Raw genomic sequence first — 16,141 nt, forward strand, 5'->3', positions numbered from 1 at the left:
ACTCACTTTGTGTGTCAAAAAGGCAGAAAAAACACTTATTACCACTACACTTGGTACAAGCAAGCGGAAAAATGTTCCACGCTAAGGTTCAAAATATGCCTTTTGAAATACCCTGGGGGTATTTCTACTTTAAGAAATGGTAGGCCTTTGTATTTAAATACAAATTTAAATGGTAGGCCTTTGAATTTAAAACCTGCGAAGATGCTTGGAAATTGCACATAGGCCCAGAATCAAAATTGAAAGTTCGGTAAAAACTGATATGGCTTGGTCTCCTACATGGCACTGTAGCTTCACGCTGCACTGTAGCTTCAATAGTGCCAAAGACATTCATTGGGGATGTCTTTTTACTCAGAAGACTTAGCTGAGCATAATATGGGGGTTTTGATCTTAGTGGCACATATGAAATATACAAAATGCCCAGCAAAAATGCAATCCGTATGTAAACAATGCACAAAATAATTTTTTACCACATACTTTGGCATATATTGGTGAAAAAATGGAGGCATGCTAAGGCACAATATGCACCTTATGAGATACCCTGGAGTGTCTACTTTTACAAATGGTAGGCCTTTGTTGTTTTTTTTTTTATTTTTTTTTGTTTTTGAACAGTCAAACTGTTATAATACCCCAAATGGAAGCATAGGCTCATTAAATCCGTCTCTCAAAATTCTACTGTGAATACTGAAAAGGACAGGTCTCCTGTATGGCACTGTAGCTTCACGAAATAGTGCCAAAGACATACGATGGGGGTGTCCTTTCACTCAGAAGACTTAGCTGAGCATAATTTGGGGGGTTTGAACTTAGTGGCACATGTGAAATATACAAAATGCCCAGCAAAAATGCAATCCGTATGTAAAAAATGCACAAAATTATTTTTTACCACATACTTTGGCATATATTGGTGAAAAAATGGGGGCATGTTAAGGCACAATATGCACCGTATGAGATACCCTGGAGTGTCTACTTTTACAAATGGTAGGCCATTGTGGGTTGGTTTTTTTCTTAACAGTCAAACTACTATAATACCCCAAATGGAAGCATAGGCTCATTAAATCAGTCTCTCAAAATTCGACTGTGAATACTGAAAAGGACAGGTCTCCTATATGGCACTGTAGCTTCACAAAATAGTGCCAAAGACATACAGTGGGGGTGTCATTTTACTCAGCAGATGTAACTGAACACACTTTGTACAGGAATAGCACACACCAAGTTTACAAAATACACATGAGAAGTTCTTTGTTATAAGTTTGTGTGCCAAAATCCCCCAAAAACACAATTTTACTCCAATATTTAGCAGAGGTTGGCAGTGAAATGGCTACTTGAAAGTGTCAAAACAACCTTAGGTAAATAGCCTGTGGTGTCTACTATATATAAATATATACTTTTGTGTGGCAATTTTGTTTTTTTTATGGCTATTAAGCTTACAAGACAAACATACCAAATTCTAAAATCACTCCACATTTAAAGTTTATTTTACTCCTTGTGCTTGTGACCTGTAACTACCAAAAAAAACTTAAAATGCCGGACACATTATATATTCTGTAATTCAGAACAACTAAATGAATTTATTTTTAATTACTTAAATTTTTACTTAAATTTTTTTTTCATTTTTCTGTATTTTTTTATAATAAATAAGCATTTATGTATATATATGTTACATCAAATTAAAGCCCTTTCTGTCCTTTAAAAAATGGTGTATATATATCAGTAACACCCCCGCGACCCGTACCCCCACACCCCCTCCCTGAGCCCCCCCCGACTCCGCACGCTGAGAGCAAACGCTCCAGTGATACAATGCCAACTGTCACACTAACTTGTGTCTCTGTAAATTGCAAGGGCCTGAACAGCCCGAACAAAAGGCACCGAGTCCTCAGATGGGCCACCAGAACTAAAGCAGACGTCCTCCTCCTGCAGGAGACGCACTTTGAGCAAAGCAGGCCCTTCCCACTACGTAACAGATATTACACAGAAAGCCACCAGGCAAACTCACCCCAAGGAAAACATAACGGGGTAGCCATTCTCATCCGCAAAACCTGCTCCATACAATTCACCAACGCAGCCACAGACCCCCAAGGGAGGTTCCTCACAGTAACGGGTCATCTAGGCCCAAATAAATATGCAATCACATCGGTATATGCCCCAACGGTACCTAACGCACACTTCTGGACGGCCACAAGGTGGTGGGAGGTGACTTTCACGCGGTGCCGTCCCTATCCAATGACAGACGTAGAACACGCAGTAGGGGACTGTTGCCCCCACCCGAAGTAAAATCAGACAAACTACTCCATTCTTTTTTAACAAACACAAATCTAGTGGACATGTGGAGAATGCAACACCCACAGACAATGGACTACACGTTCTTTTCCCACCCACACAAGTCCTATTCACGTATAGACATGTTCCTGACCTCCCCATCTCTAATGCAACACACAGACAGGACAGAGAGAGGACAAATCACGTGGTCAGACCACGCTGACATTACTATAACTATACAGCTCCCGAACTCGACCAGACAATGGGCTTGGCGTCTAAACCCAACACTACTCCACATCCCACACATCAAAAACACAATCAACGAAGCCATAAAAGACTTCTTCACAAATAATAAAGGCTCGGTACCCTCAGCAAGCCCACTATGGGCTGCACACAAAACGGTCATTAGAGGCAGCCTCATTTCGGCGGCCTCGGCCCACAAAAAAGAAAAACTATCCCAACTACACCACCACCTCACCGAACTCCGCAAGGCGGAACATGAGCACAAACTAGACCCCACCCCCGACTTACAACATCAGATACAGGTGCACAAACAAGCGATCCACGAGTTCATGGCCCAAGACTCGAAAAAAGCGCTGCTCTGGACGCGGCAGATGTTTTATCAGAAATCTAACAAGGCAGACTCCCTTCTAGCCAACAGACTTAAGAAGAAAAGGCAACATAACCGACTAACCTCGATTAACACCCCAGACGGCCAAACACAAAATCTCCCTGAACAGATAGCAGAAACCTTTACCCAATTCTACGCCTCCCTCTACGACCACGACCCCCACTCTCGACACAACACAAAAGACACAGAGGAAGCCATAACACGCTATCTGCAAAACATACCTCTACCGCAACTCTCTGATGAAGCACGAGGGTCACTAGCAGCAGAAGTTACACTAGAGGAGGTGGCAGAGACGATTAAGGCCCTACAACCTAACAAATGCCCGGGCCCCGACGGCTACTCGGGGCTATATTACAAAACATATTCCGCAACCCTACTCCCACACCTTAGCGAGCTATTTACATCGATCCTCAAAGGAGAACCGCTCCCAGCAGAAATGCTCCAAGCTATTAGCCTAATACCAAAACCGAATAAGTCCCTACAAGAACCGGGACATTACCGCCCCATCTCACTCCTAAATGTAGACGTTAAAATATTTACCAAACTCATAGCGAACAGACTCAAACGATTTCTCCCGAAACTGATCCACCCAGACCAAGTGGGCTTCATACCCAATAGACAAGCCTATGACAACACGAGACGCACCTATGACCTAATTTGGACAGCCACCCACAGACGGATTCCGATGCTACTGCTATCCCTAGATGCCGAAAAGGCATTCGACCGGATCCTCTGGCCATATTTGTTCGCGGTCCTGACGAGGTTCGGCTTCCCCAGGGCCCTCCTACTAGCAATTCGCACCCTCTACACCAACCCGACAGCACAACTACTTATACCAAATGCTCGCCAAACCCCGTTCCAAATACAAAACGGCACCCGACAGGGGTGCCCCCTGTCCCCCCTCCTCTTTGCCCTCTCCCTCGAACCCCTCCTACAACAGATCCGCAATACACCGGCCATTCAGGGCATAAAAATAAGAAGGGAGGAGTACAAAGTGGCGGCATACGCGGACGACTTGCTTCTAACCCTAACCGACCCAGAGACGTCCCTACCCCCACTGTTAGACTTATTAGACGCATACGCAAAAATCTCAGGATACAAACTCAATATAGAGAAAACTGAAGCCCTGACAATCCAGACCCCATCCCACACGCGAACACTACTGCAACAAAACTACCCATTCCGCTTCCAGACGCAAAGTATTCATTATCTAGGAATAGATATACCGGCAGACCTACATCAAACATACAAACTAAACTACCCTCCGTTAATCGACCAGGCCCTGAGAGACCTACAAACCTGGCAAAAATTTTCCATCTCATGGCTCGGAAGGCTGGCAGCGATTAAAATGAACCTACTGCCGCGCTTTCTCTATCTCTTCCAGACCCTCCCTATCCCACTCTCCCGAACAGACTTCAAAAATCTACAAATGCACATAGATAAATTTATATGGGCGGGGAAGAGAGCCAGAATAAAACTTATTATCCTGTATATCCCAAACAAAAAAGGGGGACTAGGCCTACCAAATTTCTGGGACTACCACCAGATCCAAACCATGCATGCCCCCCCTGGGGTCAAACGCTGGGTGGACCTGGAACACGACCTATTCGGAAGTGACCTGCCAACACTCTACCTATGGATACCGAAAACACACAGACCACAACAACCAAACACGACACCAGCCCTCACAACAGCCATCCACATTTGGAACCGGGTGACCGACAAATACAACCTCATAAATACGCCTTCACCCCTTATGCCTGTTCTGAGGAACCCTCAATTCACCCCGGGAATGACACCCCAACACTTCACCAGGTATGAAGACAACGATCTCACGAGAATATTTCATTTTTACAAGAATGACCGCCTTATTCCCTTCCCAGAGCTGCCAAACGACACTCCATATAACACGTTCGATCACTTCCGATACCTCCAGCTCCGAAGCTTCTTGTCAACCCCTACCATAGCTGCAGCGGCGGTGCTAAAACCCACTGCATTTGAAAGGGGCTGCCTGAACAACACAATACACAAGGGCCAAATCTCCAACCTATACAACCTTATGACACTTAAAGCCCCACCTGACGCCTTCTCCTACATAAAGGCCTGGGAACTGGATCTTGCCCCCCCAGGGGACCCCTCGGACTGGGCGGACATATGGGAAGCAACAGCGACAGTGACTATCTGTGTTAACCACAGAGAGCAGGCGTACAAGACCCTGCTTCGGTGGTATCTCACCCCACTAAGGCTCAAACAAATGAAACGCACAGACTCGGACAGATGCTGGAAAGGGTGTGGCGAAAAGGGAACATACATCCATCCACATACATGGCAATGTCAACACTTAACCCAAATATGGAAAGAGATGACAGCTGCCACCTCGAGAGCACTACAAACCGACATCCCCCTAGACCCATGGACCTGGCTGCTGTCCAGGCCCCTAGAAAATCTGACCCGAGCACAAAACAAACTAGTAGCGAAAGTGGCCTTAGCAACACGTAGAACTATTGCTACCCACTGGGGCAGCCCAGAAATCCCAGCGGCTTCAGAGGCCCAGAGAAAGATTAAGGAGGCCATGGAGATGGACGAACTGTCCGCACTAATACACGAGAATACTAGATCTTTTCATAAGATCTGGGACCCCTGGTTGGCAATGTAAAAAACCTTGAGCGGGGGAGGGGGGGCACTGCCCCTCCTCTCTGCCACATTCCATCCCTGTCCCACAACCTCCCATACCACACACCAACACACCACAATCAACAGATAACAACTACATAAACTAGCAAACACTACGAATACAACCAACCACCTGACTCAACTCAGGTGAACTCCACGAGCTCAAGCAAACACAATAAACAGACAATAAGACACAAAGACAATCTCCAAGTTCTAAGACCCAATCCCGGAGGCACCACCTCACCCCTACAAGACAGAGATAGCATAACGCACCAAATGAGGTATGACAGCGACACCTCACTAAGCCCACAAAATAGGCGATAGCCGGGACTGAGCCCAACAACGTAACATCAAAACCTTCAGCCTACGGCCCATTACCTAAACACAAGGTAAAAGGTGGTTACGCCGAACAAACGGGACACCCCTACCCATCTTATCCACCCGACCCTTCCACACCCCGGGTGATGAAAGTTATAAATGAGACTACTGAAACTGAATGTAAATCGTGAAATGCCAATGACTACAAATGTAACCAATATACATGTAACTTGTTGCACCCCTTTTTCCTTTCTGTACCCCATAACGTTACAAGACAAAAAAGAAAAAGAAAAGTAAACTCTTCTTTTGAAAATTCAAAAATAAAGAATTTATTAAAAAAAAACAAAAAAAAAAAACGGTATATAATATGCGTTGGTGCAATAAATTAATAAAATGCAAATTGCAGTTCAACGCAAACAGCAAAAAATGCTGTTGTCATTAAGTGAAAGACAAGCTTCTGAAGCTCTGTCCTTAAGGGGTTAAGAAAGAGAGAATTTACTGCGAGTAGAAATTTCAGTTGTTTTTTTAACTTTTTTTTTGTATCTATTTTCTCATTAACTTTTTCGGCGTGACCTATTTGCCCACATTTACTGTAGTCGTTGCTGTAATCTGTCATTATGGGATTCCTACTGATCATTTTCTTCCTCTTTGTCCAGACAACCCGATACTTTGAAGCAAAAAAATGCTTTCCCTCCAAACTTCATTCACTCACTGGACTCCACTCACATGATGCTCACTGCCTTGAACTGTTACAAGTAAGTGTACTGTGATAAAAATATTGGTACAATATGTGCCACAATCCTTAATGTATAGTTTGACACCTTACTGCCCCAACTAGTGTATACCTGAAACTCTGTTCTAACCCACATTGCACAATGATTTATATTGTTTAGGAAATATACAGGCACAGGTGGGTGCTAAGTATCTTTGACTGGACACCTCCTACTTCTGTTCCCAGTAATGCATATGTATAATTTTATTGTTTAATATTTACATTAACAAAACCATAACGTGGTTTTGTCATGTATTTGTTTTTCATGATTTTACATAATTGTCTATATATATAAGTAATTTAATATGCTCCATTTAAAAGTTATTCTTGTGTAAACATAGGGACTTTACTAATTGTGGTTATTAACTTGCTGTTTGTAATAGCAGAATGTTAATGAGACTTTTTAGGTGATTAATTAGGTCACTCCCACTCCAGTCCTGCTGAAAAGGTGATTTTACTTGCAGGACCTGGCTCCTCCTCTTTGGCTAAGATCAGCAACCTTGATGCTGCAAAACGCAGCGCTGTGCTAGTCAGCATCTCCTCATAGAGGTGCATTGAATCAATGCATCTTTAAGGGTAATGGTCAGCCTCTGCACCAATTCCTTTCAATTTTTTTTAGTATTGTTTCATGTTTTTATTATTGTTTTTACATGCACATGTGCTACTGTAAAAAAAAAAAAAACAACTAAATTGTGCTCAGCTGTATCTCCTGAGTACAGAATGACAAGTTTTTTTGTGAAAACACAGAGGTGAATTTATGACCTCCCCCTTGCAGTTATTTTTTATGACGAATTTAAGATTGGTCTATGGTGCATTTTGGGACATTTTAGTAGCTCACATATTTAAATTACTCCATAAATGTATACTATTTGCAAAAGTGTACACCATGGCAACTCTCACATATTTTGAGCTTTATTTGAGAAGCCATTAACCATTTTTTGCAAAGTTTGGGGTATTCATTTTTATTTTTCAATGTTTACGATTTATTTTTTTAATCTGATGTGACTTTGTAATAAAATTATCTCAACTTTACTCAACATCTCCTGAGTACAATAATACCCCTTATGTATACCTGTGCCAAGAACAATTTGAATCCCAGTCTAAATCCTTAATCAAAAACTAAACCCTAATTCTAAACCAAATCCTAAATCTAAACATAACCTTAATCCTTACCATAACAAAGTCTATGCTTAACCTTAATATTAATTCATATCTCCTTAAGTGTTAGGAGAATAGGGATGTCAGCAGAGGGATGCACTTGCTGTCCATAATTTAAATCTGAAACCTAAACCTAATATTTATTCTAAACCTAATCTTAATCCTAATCCCAAAGGTTTCCCTTTGTAATATCAGTACTGATATCAGCAAAGGGAATTTGAAGCAAAAACAGAGTGGTATATTGCTGCCATCTACTGGCTGTTTCCAGTATGACAGCCACCCATTACACCGTGCCACATAAAGGGTTAAGAACCCTTTATTTACTCACCTGATTCCAGTTGTCGATGTCCCTCTCTGCGCTGGGTCGGTGCTCCACCTCCTCTGACCTCCACAGGGGGATTAATGCACATGTGGGGATTTCACTGTTTTCATGCTGAGTGTCAGGATGTCCAGCGTTGTTTAAGGGGCTCAGAGAACGCTAAAATTCAGGAAGTGCCTCCAGTGGCTGTCTTATAAACAGCCACTAGAGGCATTCTTAGTCCTGCAAGGTAACTTGCAGTTTTACATTACAGAACTAAGGGGGACAGGGACACTGCATCTAGACCACTTCAAAGACCTGAAGCAGTCTAGGTGCCTATAGTGTCCCTTTAACATTAAATACAATATGTCCAATGCGTAAAACCATAAACCTTGAAAAAGGAGAAACTATCCATAGCCTGAAGGAGAGGAAAAAGATTGAGAAGAAGAGGTCCTATAGGATGTGTATTTATACTTCCTGCCCTAAACAGCAAATTGAGAGGAGCTAACCCTATTGTGATGCTGCAACGGCTTAGCCAGGAATAACATGTTGATCCAAGGAGAAATCTTTCAAGTATTGTTTTTCACTTTCTTGTGGATCAATTGCAAAACAGAGAAGTGGGAAAAGTCTAAACATGATGGTCTTGAGTATTTTTTTCCAGCCTTTATTACAAGAACAATTATGTTATTAGTTTATCCGATTCACATACACACCTGCAAGTGTCATAGAGCAAGACACCCTACGATATATATTTGCCGATCTCATATCCTCGTAGATTGTAAGGCTCTATATAAATGCTTATATTAATAACTAATAATACAACCTGAAAATATACCTAGCAATGTTCTCGTAATTGGGGAATACATTTGGCACTGTGCTATTGCAGATATGTTTCCCTTGACCATTGCCTCCATCTTACCTTTTAGATCAGTTTAAACGTTGTACTCATCATCTTTTTCAATATCTATAGGTCTCTATCCAGTGCTGATCTAAGTGTTGTCCTACAGTTGGATATTTTTGCTAGTACCACCAACTGAGTCTAGTTGTGCTCAAGCATAACCAAAACTCTGATTCCTGTTATACATCATGGTTTTGTAACTTTTAGCCTTTTTAAAAAGGGATTCTCTAAGCACCAAAACAACTTTGACATATTAAAGCAGTTTTGGTGTATAGATCATAGCCCTGCAGTGTCACAGCTCAAGTCCGTACAATTTAGTTGTTAAATATTTTGTTAAATACAGCCCTAGCCACACCTTCCTTGGCTGTGACTCGCACTGCCTCCACAAACACAGGTTTCATTCAGATCTGTCATACAGGTTTCAATCAGATCTTACAGCAAAATGTGTTAACTTTGTTCTGTTAGTTGAACTTGAATTACACACAGAAGGCTACTGCAGGTTCTAGTCATAGGCGTGCGCACGGGGTGTGCCGGGTGTGCCTGGGCACACCCTAATCCCCGTGCGCCGCACATGGATCGAGGCCGGCAGGGAAGATCAAAATATCTCCCCTGCCGGCTCAAGCACAACAGATTAGCCGGAGAGAGGCTCTGAAGTGCTCCGTTCCGTTTTGGATACGGAGCAAAGCGCCTCCATGCTGCACGCAGGGCAGCCCTCTCGCGATCTCCGATATTTTCAGAGCGTTGCCGTGGCAACGCTCTGAAAATATCGGAGATCGCGAGAGGAAGGCATGGTCTGTACCCTGCGGAGGTACAGACCACATCACTAGCCCACTGGATCACCAGGGATGATCAGCAGCTTGCTCCCTCTTCCCCCCTGCAAAGTAAGGTAGTAAGGGGAAAGGGGAGAAAATGTGTAGTTTTTTTTTTTTTAATTTAAATTATGAAACCATCAAAATTAATTATGTAATTATATTACATAAACTATATTGTATTACATAAACTATACCCCACCACTTACTCACTACACCCTATATACACACTGCACTTACACACACTATACACCTTATATACACCCCCTGCACCTACACACTATAACCCTATACATACACACTACACCCCCTGCACCTACACACTATACCCCCTATGCATACACACTACACCCCCTATGCATACACACTACACTCCATGCACCTACACACTATACCCCCTATGCATACACACTACACCCCCTATGCATACACACTATACCCCCTATGCATACACACTACACCCCCTGCACCTACACACTATACCCCCTATGCATACACACTACACCCCCTGCACCTACACACTATACCCCCTATACATACACACTACACCCCCTGCACCTACACACTATACCCCCTATACATACACACTACAACCCCTGCACCTACACACTACACCCCCTATACATACACAGTACACCCCCTACACCTACACACTGTAACCCTATACATACACACTACACCCCCTGCACCTACACACTATACCCCCTATGCATACACACTACACCCCCTGCACCTACACACTATACCCCCTATGCATACACACTACACCCCCTGCACCTACACACTATACCCCCTATGCACACACACTACACCCCTGCACCTACACACTATACCCCCTATACATACACACTACAACCCCTGCACCTATACACACTACACACTATACCCCCTATATACACACTACACCCTCTGCACTCACACACACTCTATACCCCTATACACTGCACTCAATCACTATACACATTCCATACTCCCTATAAACACACGTATTACACTGCATACACACACAAAAGCACTACACACTCTATACCCCTATAAACACCGTACCACTGCATTCATACTATGCCGTTATACACCTCCTGTGCACCCACTGTGCCCCTATGTACACACAACTCCCCTAAACACACACTGCACCCCCTATTATTACCACACCAATACACACATGTGCACAACACCTATACGCATACACACAATGGCACCCCCTGTAATTCCTAGATACATGAAATAGTCCTTACATGCAAACGCAACATACCACTAGGCACACACACTCTAAAGGCCCTATAAACGCACACACACATATAATATACAGCCCAAAACACACCTATACACTACAGGCCCCAGCTACATATTATCCACCACAAACAGCCCCCTTTACACTCTACAGCATAACCGGTCTCCTCTACACACATGCAATCACATAAAAAACATCCAAACATATATAACACCGCAGGGAGCATTCCCACACGTGCAAAACACACTTTAACAATCCCTTTCCACTTGTGTTCTCCAGTACCCACTACTGGGGACATCAGAGACAAGTCACTTGGACTTTTTTTCCATCAAACAGCACTGAATGCTCTGGTGGGGTATCACACTAACATAACAATTGAGAGGGCGGGGGGTGCTTGTCTTGGTGGCTGATATAACGCGCCACATTTCTGGCCCACCCTTCCTAGTGGGCTGCTCTGTCTGGGCTGACTTTTTGTCCCAGTCCAGCCCTGCTCACCGGCCCACAGGCAGGAGAGGACCCGGGGAGCTCTAGCCAGCAGTTCCGCTGGGTTCCTCTCGCGAGGTCACACTAGGACCACCAGGGATCAGGCATGGCAGCACAGACACACACACTAACAGCACCCTCACACACACAGCAGTGTATGTGTGTGTGTGTGTGTATATATATATATATACATACATATATACGCGGCGTGTGTGTTTGTGCTTTAGGGTGCACACCCTAATGCAATAGGCTGCGCACGCCTATGGTTCTAGTAGGTTATTAACAGAGCAGGAGAGTAAAAAAAAAATATCCAAATTAAATGCAAAATGAATTAAGTGAAGCTAAAAAAAAAAAAAAGAAGTGTAGGGTGGATGTGTGTGCCTTTAAAGTACTAGGTTGGCATAAATAAAGTGATTTGATTCCTAAATTTTACATGTGAGACTTGGAGTTTGTTTTGTCCATCTAGTTAGGATTGTGTGTGTTGACCATGATTTCCTTTCTCTTCTTTTAGACATGGTCTTACTTTTGTGTCTGTTCATGACTGCTTCTGGACTCATGCAGATACTGTGGACATCATGAACAAGGTAAGAAACCTAAAATTCTCTTAGTGCTTTCCATTAAGTGTAAAAAGGATACCTTGTAAAAAGTTGCATAATTACAGCTCCCACACCCACCGGCCTGAAAGCAGTGTTAGTAGAACGAAGTGGGTGCTGGGAAGTAATGTCACATCTTGCCTGTCCCATCATACTGCCAGTGGGAAGCAGGAGGAAAGTTTGTGCTGGACAGTGCACAACTCTCCAGCTCCTCCTGAATACCAAGGAGCGCAAGATGGAGCCTCTTCTCTCACTCCCCCCCAAGGTAGCTGGTAAAGAGGAGGATAAGAAGGGTGTTTGTGTGTCAAAGTGCCATGTCTGATATACGTGGTAGGCCTGGCTTCTAGATTTTCTCACCCAGAGTCCTTCAAGTGGTAAGTGTCCGTCTTTCCCAGTAACGTCCACAAGCCCGAAAAGAAGGACCATGCATCTTACTTCATATCCTTTAGAAGGGTTGAATGGTTTTGATCTTGTATATCTCATACTTTGCAAGATTTAGTCTTTGTAATACACAGTCGGCAACAGATCCCTACCAGTCAGTCAGAATGCTGCTTCTTGGGAAACGTTAAATCCAGACCTTATAAAAGGGTGCTTTCTTTGCAGTTGACAATGGAGAGTAGCCTGCATGACTAATAGGGTTTTTTCACTAAAGTGAACTTTAGATGTAAGGTCAAAATAGCCAGACTGAAACATTCTCTAAGTCAGTTGTGCTTTTAGTTCAGCTACTCTGGGTTTAAATTTGAAATTCACTTTGCATTTGCCTTGAATAAGTATATAACTAGTATTTGGACCTGAACATGATGTTGAGAGCCAAACACTGTCTTGTTTCCTCAGAGACTGAACTTATTCCAAATCAAATCCTTAGTGATCATAATATGGACAGGCATGGTGATTGAATCACCTCTATATTAAAAACAAAATATTGCTTGAAGTCGTATCCTGGCCAGTACAATTTTTCAAACCATTTAGAGCAATCAAACTACTCACCAGAGTCCCTCCTTGTAGGTGAATCAAGTTAGTTCCAATGAACAAAGCAGGGCTGCACTCATTGGCTAAGTGTATCAGTTGAGAAATCTCCACTACTCCGCTAATGAGTACAGTATTGGATTAGCCAGGCTTGGTCCAATGAAGACATTTTGAACGTATTGTTTTTTTAACCCCTTCATCTCCAAGCACTTTTGAAAAAAAGTATTTGCGGAACATTTATTTGAAACAAAGTGTAGCATATTAACATATAACAATTTTGTGTGCTTTGCAGACTAATGTACAAATTACAATTATGTAAATTTATGCAATTTTTACTTCTTACCTATTCATTCCTCCTTTATAAAAATATCAGAAATCTAAAGTATTCATCCTCAAAGCGCAACTTAGTTATATAGGCCCACTAGTGCAACCCAAAGTACAGATGTTTCGGGACCCCTGTCCCTTTATCAATGACAAATGCCATATTAATATATTTTGCCTGCTGTGGGGGCTACAGCAGCTTTATACACAAGAGCTGCATTAGGCTAAACTATTTTGCCTTTTTGTATTGTGCTATACACACTCCTAGATTATATCAGGTAAATGAAGACATTAGACCGTATACAGTGTCTGCAATAGTCCACACAGGAACTAAAATGTTCATATAAAAGCAAAAATGCAATTTTCCTCACATACAGTAGATGTGACAAAAATAGTTAAATATAAATTGTTAAATGCATTGCTTATAGATATTTGTAAGGTTGCTGAAGGCAATAGTAGCGGTACAGTTTACTAATAATGGTAACAGAATGTAAAAACAATTTCTGCGTTATGCCCTTTTACAGTAAATACAGTTAAATCATATTTCTAAAATAAAGGTATTTGAAACTGCTATCGCAATCATTATCAATCTCTGGACTGTTAATGTAATGCTAACAGTGAAATGGTAAAGTCCATTCATGCCCTGCCCCTATAAGATTAGCATGATCCATTGAAACATCCTGTACTGTTTGAAAGCAAGGCGTGCACTTACATTTTTAGGATATTTACAGGCAATATATAACTAGTGGCTTTTGGCAAGAAATCTGTTTCTCTACAGGCTGGTGATTATAACTATAAATGAATGTGAGTAAGGTTTTATGGAGTCTATTTCATACTGCAAAATACATGAAAATAAAAAACATTTTATACTGGGTGTTGAAGGGGTTAATTCAGCTTCGGTCTCCTGTCTATGTTCATATTTATCACAAGGTATGACACATATCTCCAGTGGTATAATTATAAATGTTTCCAAATTCCTAGGATGGTCGAATTTCACATGGTTAGTTTTAATAAGGGCTTGTAGGTCAGTGCTTTAAGGATCACATTTTGCCTTGTTGATACTTTTTTATTAGGAATACAGCCTAAGTTGCTTTTCAGTTAGAAGACTATGCTTCCATCTCTGTGTAACAAGATCTTATTGCAATATTTGGACATTGTGAGAGCTCTCAAGTTTTAGATTAGTGTTACGAAGCTGAATGTGCTGATTTTTTTGGTCCTAAGTTCATATCGCAAACATAAAATCTCACACACTTATTTAAAGGAGAAACTAGACTATTTTGGTATCTCAGTAGTGTATTGCACCACATATTTATCACTTTTCATTCTAATATCTTAGATATGTAATACATAAACCATAATTTCACTCAAACTAGTTCTGCGATCCAAGATAAGTTTCCTTATTTACAAAGCAATCATATTCAAACACAGTCATATGTAAAGTTTACTGAAGCATCATAGACTGCAAGTGTTTTTTTTTTCTTTTTTCTTCTTCTTCAGCAGAGTATCAGAGTTATTTACTAAAATAAGAATTCAAGGATGATTTAAAGTGAATTTCAAAGCACAGAGTAGCTGAATACAAAGCATAGCTGCTTTCAACATTTTTTTTTTTCAGTTCGGTTTGTTTGACCTTTAAATTTGAAATTCACCTTGAATTCTCACAAATTCCAAGTTAGCTACGCTGTAATACGTTGTAACTCAATACTGAAATATTTGCAGATTTAGTTTTGGCTTCTTGTTATTATGCTTATTAAAGAAAAATACATAAGTATGACTAATGAACCCAACTCAGCCTCACAGATGCTAATGTGTCATTGCGCTCTTCTGCAGGTTTGTCGGGAGCAGTTTGTGGCTTTGCACAGTCAGCCAATTTTGCACAATCTGTCGAAATTCTTACAACAGAAATATTGCCAAAAGTAAGCCTTGGGACACGTGTTTTGGGTTGAGGAGGACAACATGGGTACAATAGTCATGCATGGACAAAGGATTTCCATCTCCATACCTTATAAACGTTTATTAACAAAATTGGGAATGGAGAAGGATATTGTAAATATAAGGGCAATATAGCAGAATTGTAAAAAAAAAAATCTCCAACTCTCCTGCTTTGTATCCAAAAAACAAAAAAATGGATGAGAGATGTGTTTTGCTAATAATAAAAATAAACATTTTCTATCATATTTTTGTTTTCAGCTTGGATGCTAACCCTGTCAGGTCTACAAACATACTAAAAATGCTACTTCATTTCAGCCAAGTTCCAGAGACTGGTGAGTACTGTTATTGCTGTATTGTGTGTATGAATGTGGAAATGTAAAGACAAGACAAGGCATACGTAAACTGTTGCATCTTCTGCAGGAAACTTTGACTTGGAACAAGTGAAAGATTCCATCTATTTCTTCAGCTAAACACAAACCACTACTGACGAGATGTTTCTTTGGTGGACTGTTCATATCACATGCCCAATGATGAAGTGTGAGAGGATAAAGCATCTACTACTGTATAGTTGGAGTGATGTGAGTTGCAGCATCCTGGACAAGAAGTAAATGTTTGTCTATCCTTCCTGTGGAAGTTTGCTCTGTGTCTCTGACTCAGCTGCCTGTTATGACAGGAACCACTTCTACTTGTTTAGAGGGAAAGAAGGCAAGCTGTAAATAAAACATGTTTTAGCTAGACTGTGAACATTTGCATTTATTACTCCTGATGTTAACACACACACATTAGCGCACCTATTTTCTGAACTTCT

At 41.6% G+C, this 16,141-nt stretch overlaps 1 protein-coding gene across 2 annotated transcripts in view; it reads left to right on the top strand.

The window, feature by feature from the left end:
- POLRMT (RNA polymerase mitochondrial) overlaps window positions 1–16,073 on the top strand; it is a 49,956-nt gene extending 33,883 nt beyond the window's left edge. For both annotated transcript variants that reach the window (XM_063455491.1, XM_063455493.1), the window contains 5 exons: window positions 6,532–6,630; window positions 12,036–12,108; window positions 15,232–15,317; window positions 15,592–15,665; window positions 15,754–16,073. In XM_063455491.1, the coding sequence (XP_063311561.1) occupies window positions 6,532–6,630; window positions 12,036–12,108; window positions 15,232–15,317; window positions 15,592–15,665; window positions 15,754–15,803 (382 nt within the window). In that variant the 3' untranslated portion in view covers window positions 15,804–16,073. The remainder of the gene's footprint in view (window positions 1–6,531; window positions 6,631–12,035; window positions 12,109–15,231; window positions 15,318–15,591; window positions 15,666–15,753) is intronic.
- The last annotated feature ends 68 nt before the right edge of the window (window positions 16,074–16,141 follow it).

The sequence above is a fragment of the Pelobates fuscus genome, chromosome 5 (genome assembly GCF_036172605.1).
Source record: "Pelobates fuscus isolate aPelFus1 chromosome 5, aPelFus1.pri, whole genome shotgun sequence".
In the NCBI taxonomy this organism is placed as follows: Eukaryota; Metazoa; Chordata; class Amphibia; order Anura; family Pelobatidae; genus Pelobates; species Pelobates fuscus.